At 39.5% G+C, this 14,725-nt stretch overlaps 1 protein-coding gene across 2 annotated transcripts in view; it reads left to right on the plus strand.

Annotated features, from left to right (window-relative positions):
* The window catches only part of dync1h1 (dynein, cytoplasmic 1, heavy chain 1), a 52,450-nt gene that overhangs the window by 2,493 nt on the left and 35,232 nt on the right, over positions 1 to 14,725 (plus strand). For both annotated transcript variants that reach the window (XM_066672851.1, XM_066672859.1), the window contains exons 2-27: positions 571 to 658; positions 800 to 973; positions 1,079 to 1,334; positions 1,451 to 1,637; positions 1,715 to 1,986; positions 2,074 to 2,301; positions 2,466 to 3,542; positions 3,767 to 3,946; positions 5,101 to 5,250; positions 5,334 to 5,480; positions 5,559 to 5,699; positions 5,793 to 5,969; positions 6,100 to 6,210; positions 6,304 to 6,423; positions 6,501 to 6,740; positions 8,498 to 8,653; positions 8,776 to 8,889; positions 8,997 to 9,107; positions 9,233 to 9,442; positions 9,558 to 9,704; positions 10,512 to 10,678; positions 10,789 to 10,962; positions 11,044 to 11,209; positions 11,387 to 11,575; positions 11,684 to 11,878; positions 14,277 to 14,559. In XM_066672851.1, coding sequence (XP_066528948.1) covers positions 571 to 658; positions 800 to 973; positions 1,079 to 1,334; positions 1,451 to 1,637; positions 1,715 to 1,986; positions 2,074 to 2,301; positions 2,466 to 3,542; positions 3,767 to 3,946; positions 5,101 to 5,250; positions 5,334 to 5,480; positions 5,559 to 5,699; positions 5,793 to 5,969; positions 6,100 to 6,210; positions 6,304 to 6,423; positions 6,501 to 6,740; positions 8,498 to 8,653; positions 8,776 to 8,889; positions 8,997 to 9,107; positions 9,233 to 9,442; positions 9,558 to 9,704; positions 10,512 to 10,678; positions 10,789 to 10,962; positions 11,044 to 11,209; positions 11,387 to 11,575; positions 11,684 to 11,878; positions 14,277 to 14,559 — 5,460 coding nt within the window. The remainder of the gene's footprint in view (positions 1 to 570; positions 659 to 799; positions 974 to 1,078; positions 1,335 to 1,450; positions 1,638 to 1,714; positions 1,987 to 2,073; positions 2,302 to 2,465; positions 3,543 to 3,766; positions 3,947 to 5,100; positions 5,251 to 5,333; positions 5,481 to 5,558; positions 5,700 to 5,792; positions 5,970 to 6,099; positions 6,211 to 6,303; positions 6,424 to 6,500; positions 6,741 to 8,497; positions 8,654 to 8,775; positions 8,890 to 8,996; positions 9,108 to 9,232; positions 9,443 to 9,557; positions 9,705 to 10,511; positions 10,679 to 10,788; positions 10,963 to 11,043; positions 11,210 to 11,386; positions 11,576 to 11,683; positions 11,879 to 14,276; positions 14,560 to 14,725) is intronic.

Below are 14,725 nucleotides of genomic sequence, written 5' to 3' on the forward strand. Positions count from 1 at the left end.
GTTTTTTGCATAATTATACATAATTTTTTAAAAGCATCCCAGTTATTAAGAAGGTGCATTATTTTAAATAATAAGTTCTAATCTGGAGTACCTAAGACTTATTATTAATGAGCCTTGAAACATAATTCACATCTCCCTTTGGGAACCCCTGATTTAATACATGATTTGTGCATTCATAGTGAGTCTGTCATTTTTCTTTTCAGCTTCAGAGCCACTGCTCTGCTTGGTGATTAATCAGATTTTATTTTCAATTGCAATTGTGAAAAATTGTGATGAAACATTTATTGTATTTTAGTTCATTGGTATTTCTTAAAAGTGGTATGCTTCCTTTCCTCCCTAAAAGCCAAAATACATTCTCAGCCATATGTTAAAAATAAGTTTCTTTAGAAAACTCAATAAATGCATTGTGTTTCCAGTGGAAGTTAATGATCATGTTAAATAACTGTGCAGCCCTAAAATGTTTTACTCGTTAAATCCCACTCATATTTCATTAATTTAACCTATTGTTAATATAAACAGAGTTGACGTCTGAATTATTTATCACATTTTATTTAATTGTTCTCCTTCCAGAGGATGTTGGAGATGAAGGAGAGGAGGAGAAGGAGTGCATCTCTTACACCATCAATACTGATATCCATTATGGGATTAAATCCAACAGGTAAAATCTTCCAGCTTCCTTCACTGATGAGGTGTTTGTTGATGGCCATACAGAGTTACTGTAGAGTTGTGAAGTACGTTTCCTGTTCCCCTTGTAATATTCTGACAAATGAGACTGACTTAAGCCCTTTTTTTCTTTTAGCCTGGCTTTAATTAAAAGGACTGGAGTCATTGATGCTGACAAGCCCATTTCAACTCAAGTCAGAGTTCTGACCCTGAGTGAAGATTCTCCCTATGAGACATTGCATTCTTTCATCAGCAATGCTGTGGCACCTTTCTTTAAATCTTACATCAGGGAGTCTGGAAAAGCCGACAGGTAAAATCAGTGTGAACAGACTAGAAAGAGCTTTATGAATGTTTGCTATTGAATCAATTATGTACAAACATTTAATGGTCATGTATACCGTTAAACATAATGCAGGGATGGAGATAAAATGGCTCCCTCTGTGGAGAAAAAGATTGCAGAACTTGAGATGGGACTCCTACACCTCCAGCAGAACATAGAAATTCCAGAAATCAGTCTCCTTATTCATCCCATCATTACCAACATAGCCAAACAGTGCTATGAACGGGGAGAGAAGCCCAAGGTTACAGATTTTGGAGATAAAGTTGAAGATCCCACTTTCCTTAACCAACTGCAGTCCGGGGTTAATCGCTGGATCAGGGAAATCCAAAAGGTATGTTTCGTGGTATCTCTCTAGACTCCTTAAGTAGAAACATTTGTATAATGCTCCAGTAATGCTTTTTGTTTGAGCTCACAGAATTTCATATATTATTAAAATTTTTATTAAAGGTCACCAAATTGGACAGAGACCCTGCTTCTGGCACAGCGCTGCAGGAAATCAGCTTTTGGCTTAACCTTGAACGTGCCCTCAATCGCATTCAGGAGAAGAGGGAGAGTCCTGAGGTCTTGCTCACCTTGGACATTCTTAAGCATGGCAAAAGATTCCATGCCACTGTCAGCTTTGACACTGACACAGGTGCGGGTTCATCCTGACATTTACTTTTGCAATTATTAATTTTTATAGAATGCAAGCTCACATGGTTTTCTTCTCAGGTCTAAAGCAAGCTGTGGAGACAGTAAATGACTACAATCCTCTGATGAAAGACTTTCCACTCAATGACCTCTTGTCAGCCACTGAGCTGGACAAAATTCGTCAGGCCTTGGTAGCTATTTTTACACACCTTCGCAAGATTCGAAACACCAAGTATCCTATCCAGCGTGCCTTGCGTTTGGTTGAGGCCATTTCCCGTGACCTTAGCTCCCAGCTTCTCAAAGTACTGGGCACCCGCAAGCTCATGCATGTTGCATATGAAGAATTTGAGAAGGTACTGTTCATTACAACAGTGTATTCTTTTCTGGATATTTTATTGTTGGTACATGCAGGTAACAACTCGTCTTCCTTTTCTGAACAGGTGATGGTGGCTTGCTTTGAGGTATTCCAGACCTGGGAGGATGAATATGAAAAACTGCAGGTGCTCCTGAGGGACATTGTGAAGAGAAAGAGAGAGGAAAACCTCAAGATGGTTTGGCGTCTTAGCCCGGCACACCGAAAGCTGCAGGCTCGTTTGGATCACATGAGACGCTTCAGGAGACAGCATGAGCAACTGAGAGCTGTAATTGTCCGTGTGTTAAGACCACAGGTACACAACAATTCACTGTTCAGTTTTATTATGTGGAAACATTCACATTGGGATAAGGTTTAAAACTTGCTGAAAATAAACTTTACTTGCAGATGAAAGCCAAGTGATTTCTACGTCTTTTAATTGCATTTGTTTTTAAAAAAATTCTCTTTCTTTTTTGATAGTTATCTGCTGTTCAGCAGCATGGGCAAGGTGAAGCTGTAGAGCCTGCTGATGTGAAAGTTGCTGAAGTACTCTTTGATGCAGCGGATGCTAATGCTATTGAAGAAGTCAACTTGGCATATGAAAATGTTAAGGAGGTTGATGGATTGGATGTCTCAAAAGAGGGTATGGAGGCCTGGGAAGCAGCAATGAAGCGATATGATGAGCGAATTGACCGTGTTGAGACTCGTATCACTGCCCGCCTCCGTGACCAGCTGGGCACTGCCAAGAATGCTAATGAGATGTTCCGCATCTTCTCTCGCTTCAACGCACTCTTTGTGCGCCCACACATCCGTGGAGCCATCCGGGAGTACCAGACCCAGCTCATCCAGCGTGTGAAGGATGACATTGAGTCCTTGCATGACAAGTTCAAAGTGCAGTACCCTCAGAGTCAGTCTTGCAAGATGAGTCATGTGCGTGACTTGCCCCCAGTGTCTGGCTCCATTATCTGGGCTAAGCAGATCGATCGACAACTGACTGCGTACATGAAGCGTGTTGAGGATGTTCTGGGGAAGGGCTGGGAGAACCATGTAGAGGGGCTAAAACTCAAGCAGGATGGTGACAGCTTCCGTGCCAAGCTCAACACCCAAGAGATCTTTGATGATTGGGCCCGCAAAGTGCAACAGCGCAACCTTGGGGTATCAGGTCGCATCTTTGCTATTGAAAGCAGCCGGGCACGCGGGCGCACAGGAAGCATGCTGAAATTAAAAGTCAACTTCTTGCCAGAGATCATAACACTCTCCAAGGAAGTTCGCAATCTGAAGTGGCTAAGTTTCCGTGTTCCCTTGGCTATTGTTAACAAAGCACATCAAGCCAATCAGCTCTATCCATTTGCCATCTCACTTATTGAGAGTGTGCGCACATATGAGCGCACTTGTGAAAAGGTGGAGGAGAGGATCTCAATCGCACCATTGGTAGCTGGATTGAAAAAAGAGGTTCAGGTCCTGATTACAGAGGGCATTGCCCTTGTCTGGGAGTCCTATAAACTTGACCCTTATGTCCAACGTCTGGCTGAAACTGTCTTCAACTTTCAAGAGAAGGTTTGTTTACACCTTCTGTTTGACATATTCTCATATTCCCATTTCACCCATATTCAGAAAAATGTAAACATTACTACATTTTTAAAACATGTACCCATATATAAAAACAGCAGAAAAATTACAGACCTAATTTTATATTGGCTAATCTTGGCGTTTCTGACATGAATATGTAATTTAATGGGTTAAATTGAAGAAGCCTAATTGTTTTACTGTTTTGCCTCTAGGTGGATGATCTCCTTCTGATTGAAGAGAAGATAGATCTTGAGGTTCGCTCTCTTGATACTTGCATGTACGATCACAAGACCTTCTCAGAGATCCTCAACCGTGTCCAGAAAGCTGTTGATGACCTGAATCTGCATTCCTATTCGAATTTGCCCATCTGGGTCAACAAATTGGACATTGAGGTCAGTTTCATGTAATAGCATGAATAATATTCTTACAAATCTATTGTCCTATACCCACAATTACAGGTATGAAAATCAGTAATAGACCATTATCAAGGAGACAGTTAAAACAGATTTTTTATATCTCCACTGGATCAAAACAGCACTCCTCATACAACATCAACTGACCCTAGATGCACTAAGAGTTCTCAGTAAAATGTAACTTGCTTTTTTTGAACATTAGTAAACTAAGTAATATGTAACTGAATCATAACCAGTGTAAAAATTAATAGTGCTTTATATAAATCGCTGGATGAATTTACTTATATCAATTTTCAGACACTTTAAATTGATAGTTTCTACCAAAGATTAACTACATGCAGTGATTCCTTTATAGCCAAATACTAAATACTTTAAATGCACTGATAAGCAAATTGTTTTGGCGAGAGGTAAAGGCAAAATTTTCAGAACAGTCCAAATGATAAAGCTCAAGGAGACATACAGCAAAATGTCTGCACTAGTACTTTGCAAATCATCTTCTGTATTTGGTAAAGTGGCAATTAGATGATTATTATGACCTGTTGCTAGACATAGAACTGTCATAAAATGCTAATCATAGCTTTTCTTAGGAAAACACCCCTGTTTTGAAAAGTTGGCAGCAGGGGATGGTGTAATGGGATGAGGCTAGGAGTCCTTGGATGCTCTGGCTTCAGGAGAGCGCTACCATATGACTGAAATGGACTGTTATTATTTATATTGTTGGTATAGTTCTCTCTACCTTTGTTTAGTCTATACCAGGGGTGTCAAACCAGATCCACGGAGGGCCGTGTGGGTGCAGGTTTTCTTTCCAACCACGCAGAAGCCACACCTCATTCCACCTGTTTTTAATCATTGGATCTAATCAATAGATCTTGACTTTCAGTAGTGTGGGGCTTTTGCATGGTTAAAAAAAAAAAAAACCTACACCCACACGGCCCTCCGTTGATTTGGTTTGACACCCCTGGTCTATACTATTTGTAGGTGTTTTTTTTTTTTTTTTTTTCTCTCTCCTTCTCCCCTTCAGATAGTATGTTTTGCTTGTATCTAATATAACACTAAAATAACTTCTCCTTTTTTTCTAAAATGTTAATTTTCTTCATTGCTTAATGTTTTTGGTGTTTATTGTTATCCTGTAGATTGAGCGCATCCTTGGAGTACGTCTCCAGGCTGGTCTTAGGGCTTGGACACAAGTTCTTAGAGGACAAATGGAAGACAAGGCAGATGTGGACATGGACACTGAAGCACCTCAAGTCAGCCACAAGCCTGGAGGAGAACCAAAAATCAAGGTAAGACTTTAATTTTTGCTTTGAGGGGTACATTAGATTCAGTTACAACTGTTATAACATGGTTGTATGGTTTTCTAATGCAGAATGTGGTTCATGAGTTGAGGATTACAAACCAAGTGATCTACTTGAATCCACCAATTGAAGACTGCCGTTACAAGCTTTACCAGGAAATGTTTGCCTGGAAAATGGTCATTCTCTCTCTGCCAAGAATCCAGAGTCAACGATACCAGGTTGGAAGACATTATAACAGCTTTTCTGCTCCCTAGTCCTTATAAAAGTGACAGTGACTAACTGTTTATGATGAACAGGTTGGCGTTCACTATGAGCTCTCTGAGGAAGAGAAATTCTACAGGAATGCTCTGACTAGAATGCCTGATGGTCCTGCAGCCCTGGAAGAGGCTTACAATGCTGTGAAGGAAAATGTCTCAGAGGTCGAACAGTATGTCAAGGTGATGTATGCTCTCTACGCCACAGAAGCATAGTGTTGGTTATAGCTTGACATAAGCAGACATCCTAAAACTCAAGTTGGTTTATATTTTCAGGTTTGGTTACAATACCAGTGTTTGTGGGACATGCAGCCTGAGAACATCTATAATCGCCTGGGTGAAGACCTCAACAAGTGGCAGGCTTTGTTGGTGCAGATTCGCAAAGCCAGAGGAACCTTTGACAATGCAGAAACAAGGAAGGAATTTGGCCCAGTTATCATAGATTATGGCAAGGTAGAACCATTCAAAACAACAACAATTATTTCCGGTTCTTACTAATGTATTGTTTTATGCAAGGTACAGTGCCCTAAATATGCACAAATGATGTATTTTGTTATTGGTTGTTGTATGCTTTAAAATTCAGGTCCAATCTAAAGTGAACCTCAAGTATGATTCATGGCATAAGGAGGTGCTTAGTAAGTTCGGGCAAATGCTAGGCAATAACATGCAGGACTTCCACTCCCAAATCTCCAAGGTATGTGAAGGATTTACACATCTGAAAGCAGACCTTTTTTGTGTTTAGAAACTTTTGTGATTCATGGGTTAACTTATTATTTCAATGCTTTAGTCCCGCCAAGAGCTTGAGCAGCATTCAGTGGACACAGCCAGCACATCTGATGCTGTTACCTTCATAACCTATGTACAGGCCCTCAAACGCAAGATAAAGCAGTTTGAAAAGCAAGTGGATGTAAGTATAACCACCTTGTGTTTATTTTTCTTGATTTTTATCTCAAAAGACACTGACCTTGGTGTTGTGCATTTTAGCTCTTCCGCAATGGCCAGCGTCTTCTGGAGAAACAGCGCTTTCAGTTCCCTCCCTCTTGGCTATATATTGACAACATTGAAGGGGAGTGGGGGGCCTTCAGTGACATTATGAAACGCAAGGATACTGCCATCCAGCAGCAAGTTGCCAACCTGCAGATGAAGATTGTTCAGGAAGACCGTGCTGTAGAGAACCGTACCTCAGATCTACTTGCAGACTGGGAGAAGACCAAGCCAGTGGCGGTAAGCTCAGTCTGAGTTTTTATATACATATATATTTATTTTCATTATCAAGATGACACTGCTAAATGATACATTTCACATTTGGTATACATATAATACACATCTGTGTTCACTTCATGCATATACATGATTATACATACATGCATACACGTACATGCACCCCTACACTTTAGACAAACAGTAAAACAAACAAAAAAAAAACTAACAAATTAATTAAAACAACAAAAAAATATCTAAAAGAAGTGATTGGTTTACAATTAAGCATCCGTTTGTGAAAATAGAATTGGGCCAATGGAATGCTACATAGTTAACCCCCCCCCCCCCATTAACTCAAATGTATCTAGTAAAGGGAGAAGCAGCCCCATATTGTGCAACATGCCAAACTCATCTTATGATATAACGTTTAATGTTGGACTGTATTGATTTTGGCCATGAGAGGCAACAAATTGTCCATAACAGATTTATCCAACAATACAACAACTTAAGCAACACACATGATGAACGTAAATAGATGGCAGCCTCAACATACCTAAAAATTCTGTATTCGTAAATCAATAACATCTTACTACATGCCATGAATGTGGCCCTATGGGCAGATATGGCATTGAATGCAAACTAACTAACTAGGAGAATGTCACATTTAAAAATATCTTCTAGGACTTTATGTATCTCTTTCCAGTAGTCATTAATAATTGGGCAACCCCAAAAGATATATTGATTGCCGTTTTGATTTGCACACTTCTTCCAACATACGGGGTAAGTGCTATCATAGTAAAATTTCTGAGAAGGTGTAATAAAATATCTAATCAATTTTCCACTCAAACTCCCTCTATTTCTGTGGTCTGGTTGACATCCATTGATAGTACCACATTGCTGTCCATTCTTCTTCAGATATATTGATATCATATAGAGAGTTGAAAGTAATTTAAGATCTAGTAGAGGCCTGTATAATATAACAGTCCTATTTATAATATCTGAGTTATATGCCCTGCTAATCAATTCTATAAGAGCTACATTTGTCCCAGTTACATTCTTAACCTTGATATTAATTTAGTATACATATGGTATGCACATACCAGTCTTCTGTTTCTGTTACCATGATACTAATCATTTTCTGGAAGACACTAATATCACTTCCTAGGGGTGTGCTGGGGGCTCTAACATGTCTCATAGTATCTTTTCCACAAACTACACCATAGTCGTCCTTTCGTCTTCTGGGACATTATATATTCTCAAATTCTCTTGACAAGATCTCCCTTCTTGGTCGATTAACTTATTCTCTTGCTGAGTCACTGCTTTTTATCAACTTGGTTAGCACCTGGTTAGAGCCTCTGCAAGTTTGCGATTAACATTATTGAGCTTTATATAATGACTTTATATATAATTGCTGTTTTGTGTCCTTGCAAAAATATTGTATCTTCTCTAGAATTTTTGTTAAACTTGCCATCTCATTTGGAGGCAAACTAGTGTTAGCTTCCCCATCTTCTGCCTGTGTAGGCAAGTTGTTCTCCCTTGTTTCTTCATTCGCAGACTCTTCAATGTTAATTTTTTTGTTTTCATCCCTTTTTCCCATTCTTGCCCCATGTGCCAGTGTGCTCCAGATATTTTAATGGGGCTGGGTGAATGTTTTTCTGGAGGAGCTATGACTTTAAGCTGCCATTCATGTTGGAGTCACAAGAACACCCTCGCATGATTCTTTTCAGTTGCTTAAAATAACTTTTTTTTTTTTTTCTTTTTTTTTCTTCTTTCTACCCTAGGGAAACCTTCGTCCAGAAGAAGCCCTCCAGTCCCTCACCATTTATGAAGGAAAATTTGGCCGGCTGAAGGATGACAGAGAGAAGTGTGCCAAAGCTAAAGAAGCTCTAGAGTTGACCGACACTGGCTTCCTGAGTGGCAGTGAGGAGAGAGTACAGGTATGATCTAACCTATTTTTTGTCACTTACATTAGCACTGTGATTTACTCAAGTGTGAAGTTTGCTAAATTTAATCTTTTTTTCTCACCCTGTTTTTTGGGGTGGGGGTGTTGGGGTTGCAGGTTGCCTTGGAAGAGCTACAGGATCTAAAAGGTGTGTGGTCTGAGCTGTCTAAAGTCTGGGAGCAGATTGATCAGATGAAGGAACAGCCTTGGGTGTCTGTGCAGCCGCGTAAGGTAGGACAGAATAATGTAGATCAACTTATTTGAATGAGTATTGTGAGACTCTTCTTGCAAACGAATGTTTTTATTTTCTTACTTTTTATTTTTATTTTTTTTTCAAGCTGCGTCAAAGTTTAGACGCTCTTCTGAATCAGCTCAAGAACTTCCCAGCACGTCTGCGTCAGTATGCCTCGTATGAATACGTACAGAGGCTCCTCAAAGGCTATTTAAAGGTTAGCATCTTCCTACGACTTTTTGGTTAATTTCATTACTTCAGTTAATTTCATTAATAAAAGGTGGCACTGAAAGTCATTATGTTTAAGCTCTCTTTTAACTCTTTTGGTATGTTGAACTACAGGTGAATATGTTGGTGATAGAGTTGAAGTCTGAGGCTCTGAAAGACAGACACTGGAAGCAATTAATGAAGCGCCTGCATGTCAACTGGGTGTTGTCAGAGTTAACTCTGGGACAGATCTGGGATGTGGACCTTCAGAAGAATGAAATGGTGGTGAAGGATGTACTTCTTGTGGCGCAAGGAGAGATGGCTCTGGAAGAGTTTCTCAAACAGGTCTTGTGACTCTGGCTTAAGCATTCTACATGCCCAAACGTGTATTGTTTTTTTGTATTTTTTTTTCTGTTCTATATTTTTTCATTTTATCTTTTAACCATGCTATACCTCACAGATTCGAGAAGTATGGAACTCGTATGAACTTGACTTGGTTAACTATCAGAACAAGTGTCGCCTCATCCGAGGATGGGATGATCTCTTCAACAAAGTCAAGGAACACATTAATAGCGTGTCTGCCATGAAGCTGTCTCCCTACTACAAGGTGAGCATTATCAATTAGCTGGTTTGATAGTTGTTAGGGATGCAGTATTGTAAATAATGGACGCTTCATTTTGGCACACAACCACGTAACTGTTATAGGGGAAAAGTTAAAAAGCAGCAAAGGGCCGGGTCACACTTCAATCACTGCCCTGTTCACAAGGAACCTCACAACATTGACATCTATGCACAGTTGTCATGTTAAATGCCTCATAAAGCAAGCCCACATGAGTCTGACCTATGGAAAAAACATGCAATGGACTAGGGCTGTGATAAATGTAAATGTATTATCAAAAGCCCTGCTCAAGCGATTGTGCAAGAATATTAGAATTTTAGAATTAACAGAATAATTACATGACAAGACACATGCCAACATGCAAAAGTGTGAATGTAGTTACAACAGTATAGTTTTTCCAAAGTGCCTCATCAATATGTGCTGAGTGTATTCTAAACTTATTTTTAATATATTACTCTTTTATGTATTGTAACAATACATTATTCATCCATTAAATCAACTCAAATCAGCATTGAGACGTGCACAATTTAGTTTATAGGTTTATTTTATTTATAAATAAAACGATTTATAAAAATCAGATTATTTATAACAAAACGATAAATACCATGGATGCAATGCACATGAACACAGTTTTAAAAGCTGTAAAACATGACATCTATTTGCCGGATACACAAAGCGACAAGATATTTATGCATCCCTAGTAATAAGTGATAAGAGTTAGGAAGTCAGGATTGTGGCATACAAGAGAAATGAGCAATGAAAGCTGGCTTATGTTATTCACTCTGATTTCTAAAGGTTTTTGAAGAAGATGCTTTGAGCTGGGAGGACAAGCTGAACAGAATCATGGCTCTGTTTGATGTCTGGATAGATGTGCAGAGGCGCTGGGTCTACCTAGAAGGCATTTTCACTGGCAGTGCTGACATCAAGCATCTGCTCCCTGTGGAGACACAGCGCTTTCAGAGGTGAGCAAATAGTTGAATGAACTGTGGTAGAAATGGTATATTTTGTAGCACTGTTTATTTAATGATAACCATTTAATATGTGTAAATTGAACATATGCCCTTGTATGTAGTATTAGCACAGAGTTCCTGGCCCTAATGAAGAAGGTGACAAAGTCTCCCCTTGTCATGGATGTCCTAAACATCCAAGGAGTTCAAAGGTCTCTAGAGAGGCTGGCAGATCTCCTTGGAAAGATACAGAAGGCTTTGGGAGAATATCTAGAGAGAGAGCGCTCATCCTTCCCAAGGTTAAGATATAATCTTTTATTTTATTTACCCTAACTGAGGTCAGTTTGTTCAGAATGTTTGACTAGACTGTCTGTCGGCAGGTTTTACTTTGTTGGTGATGAGGACTTGCTTGAAATAATTGGCAACAGCAAGAATGTGGCTAAACTGCAGAAACATTTCAAGAAGATGTTTGCTGGAGTGGCCAGCATCCTCCTGAATGAAGACAACACTGTAGTCCTGGGAATTTCATCTCGTGAAGGAGAAGAGGTAAAAAATGGGCAAAGCAACAGACACATTTCTTCTGCACTTTGATAAAGATGTAACTGTACCTGTTTGAATTTATTCTGTTTGATAATTATCTTATTATACACTGCTAGATGATAGGTGAATAATTCTGTCAAAGAAATCAACTGCATGTTTATATACTTGTTTGCTGCTTTCAAGATCCTCTACAAGACTCCTGTGTCCATCACGGAACACCCAAAGATCAATGAGTGGCTGACTCTGGTGGAGAAGGAGATGCGGGTCACACTGGCCAAATTGCTGGCTGAGGCAGTCACTGAGGTTGGAGCCTTCAACACGGACACTGGAATTGACCTTGGTACCTACATTAACTGGATTGACAGATACCAGGTATTCAAAAGAACAGGACTAAACAAACTACTGCTTAAATGATCAGTATCTTGAATTTGTGTTTTGCAAGACAGGAAATCTTATGTGCTCTCTTCATTCTACTCTCAGGCCCAGCTGGTAGTTCTGTCCACTCAGATTGACTGGTCTGAAAATGTGGAGAATGCTCTGACCACAATTGCAGGGGGAGGCAACATGGCTCCTCTACAAGGTGTGCTGACCAATGTGGAAGCCACACTGAATCTGCTGGCTGACACAGTGCTGATGGAGCAACCACCTATTCGCAGAAAAAAACTGGAACATTTGGTAAGGGTTTTTTTATTTTATGAGGTTTCAAGCACACAGTGCGCAGAACCCTAGTGCTTTTGTACGTCATCAAAATGTGATGGAAACATGGTCTTCAAAACGTGTGGAAGAGACCGTAGGTCATACAGGCGCCACACTTTGATCACTTGGGTGGTAGATGTAGTTAGTGTGCAACAAAAATTACACTGATTGGCCTTATGGTGGCGCTACAGCGAAGCTCAACGTCAAGGTCTGTATCTTCTCCTCCATGTGACGTAGAAATTAAATTTTCTTCCCCTGATTCTTCAGGGTCAGAACATATGAACAAGCCTCAAGAACATAAAAGCTCTGCCCACTTAGATTGTTAGCTAATTAGCATAATATGCAAAATCACACATGATTAGCATGAGCTAATCCCTGGACTTGTGCCCAAAATGGACATACATGGTATGAGCAAAATCCTAAGAACCTGAACTTTAATAATTATTAAGAAATGGAATTACATCACTTCTTGGCTTCCAGACCAAAAACAGGGGTGGAGCTCTCTGTCAAAAAACAGCTATAATTCACAAATGCTTTCCCAGAATGATATGAAACATCATGTGGTTGATCCTTTTAGGGTCTGGAAGATATGGTTATGTCATGGTGCAACTGCAAGCCTAGGGGGTGCTATTACAAAAAAATTGTTACGTAACATGGGATTGTCCAATTGGTATGCAGGTACTGAATCAGATTCTATGATGATGTTATATTTAAAAAAAAAAAAAACCACCATTGGACAAACAATTTTCAGTAGCTGTTTGACACCCTTAACAAGGTCATATCATAATGAAACATGAATGGTATGTTCATGTGGGTGCAAGTCACATTTTCAAATAGAGAAAATTGAATATCTCAGCGAAAGTTAAGGGTATCGACAAGCAGTTTGATTCACTGCATACTCTGCACACTGTCCAGTCCAGAAACAATTGGTCTTGTTGCAATGTGTAGAGTCTGTAGGTCAATAGTTATAAAAAAAAGTTGACATTTGGACATCGCAAAATATCAGTGAATCGAAGTGGGTGGAGCTTTTATACATTGTCAGGCATAACTCAAAGAACTAAAGCCCAATCAAGACCAAACTTGACAGACATGTAGAGCCTTACTGTGAAGCAGCAAATCCAATATGACCAAGATCCACCAACAGGGAGCGCTACAATAGGACAATGGTTTCAAGCATGAGTTTTTCATGTGTTATAGGGCTATCTAGAAATGCAGTGGAACCACAATTGAATCATGTCTTCTGATCCTCATATTTGTCTTGCATTTGAATCTTTGTTATTTTTGAGTGTTTGAGTTACAGCTGTATTTGTGTGATTTTTGGAATTCATGCTCCACTCCTTTATTGGAAGGATTTTGGAAATCACTAAATGGCCACTGCCATAAAATAAATTACACAGACCAAAAAAATTAAAGTTGGTCAACTATTGGTAATTTCTACATAAGTTGATGCTAGAGTGAAGGCCAATGTTGCTGAATTGTTCCTGAAACATATCAGTTAGTCAGTTTATACAGATTAATCTATTAATCTACTATTTGTGCTAAAACACAAGCACATAAAGGGGCATCTTAATCATATATAATATTTCTGTGTATATATACAATTAAACTCTGAAGGAGCCTGTCAGATTTTAAGAGCACTGCTCACACATTATACACTTCAACCACAGACCCTCTGACATTACACACATCACACAGAAACCAACACACCTCAGGTTGTCAGACACTACAGCAAAGGTCAGTGCGTTTGGCCTTTTATCTGCTACCCCGTGTGTTGTAGAGATGATTCCCCCCGATTCCTTGTGTCAGACCATAAAATAAAGCCTCAATAACCCATAAGCTCTGCCCACTTCATTTTTCCTTATTTACATAATTTGCAGTTTATTTACGTTTTGAGCCAAAATGTTTGCAGGAGTCTGAAGTTGAACAATTTTAAAAATGTTAAAATTTGGATTAAAGATGGCCACCATATGCAAATGAACCTCTTTGGGTTATGTTTTCTACTCGAAGATCGGTAACTCGAGTATTCTTTATTCATGGGCTCAACTTTCAGATTCTAATTACTGATGCGATTCTGAGGTGTTATGAAAAAACATATGGGGGTACTGTAATAACCTGAAACTTATATCTCAGCTTCCTTAAGGCGAATAGGGTTGATGTTTGTCATGCTGCTTCTATGGACAAGTCTTTAAGGGGAAAATGTAAGGACAACTCATTATGGGCAAAATTGGGACCATCACCAGCCAATCAGGTTTCACCAGATGTTTGACAACTTTAACAAGGCCCAGTCATCACCAATTTGAATGGTAAAAGTTTGACTCAAAATAGAGATTCCCAACTTGGTTTTTAGAAAATTCTTCTTTCTGATTTATTTGTTCAGATCACAGAGCTTGTCCACCAGAGGGATGTGACCAGGACTCTCATTAGGAACAAAATTGACAACCCCAAGTCCTTTGAGTGGCTAAGCCAGATGCGCTTCTACTTTGACCCCAAGCAAACTGACGTGCTGCAACAATTGTCCATTCAGATGGCCAATGCAAAGTTTAACTATGGCTTTGAGTACCTGGGTGTGCAGGAGAAACTGGTGCAGACCCCTCTCACTGACCGGTGCTATCTCACCATGACCCAGGCTCTGGAGGCTCGCCTGGGAGGATCACCTTTTGGTAAGTCCTGTTACTAAATTAAGTTATCTAGTGCCATTATTGGAAGTTAATTGGTGCAACTTCATGTTTGATGGTATGGTGTAGCTTAATGGTAAATACACTGGGGTGTTTTTAATCATTGAATTTCAACATTGGCAAGTTATCCATAGGTCTCTTATACCTTTTT

The sequence above is a fragment of the Hoplias malabaricus genome, chromosome 1 (genome assembly GCF_029633855.1).
Source record: "Hoplias malabaricus isolate fHopMal1 chromosome 1, fHopMal1.hap1, whole genome shotgun sequence".
Classification (NCBI taxonomy): Eukaryota; Metazoa; Chordata; class Actinopteri; order Characiformes; family Erythrinidae; genus Hoplias; species Hoplias malabaricus.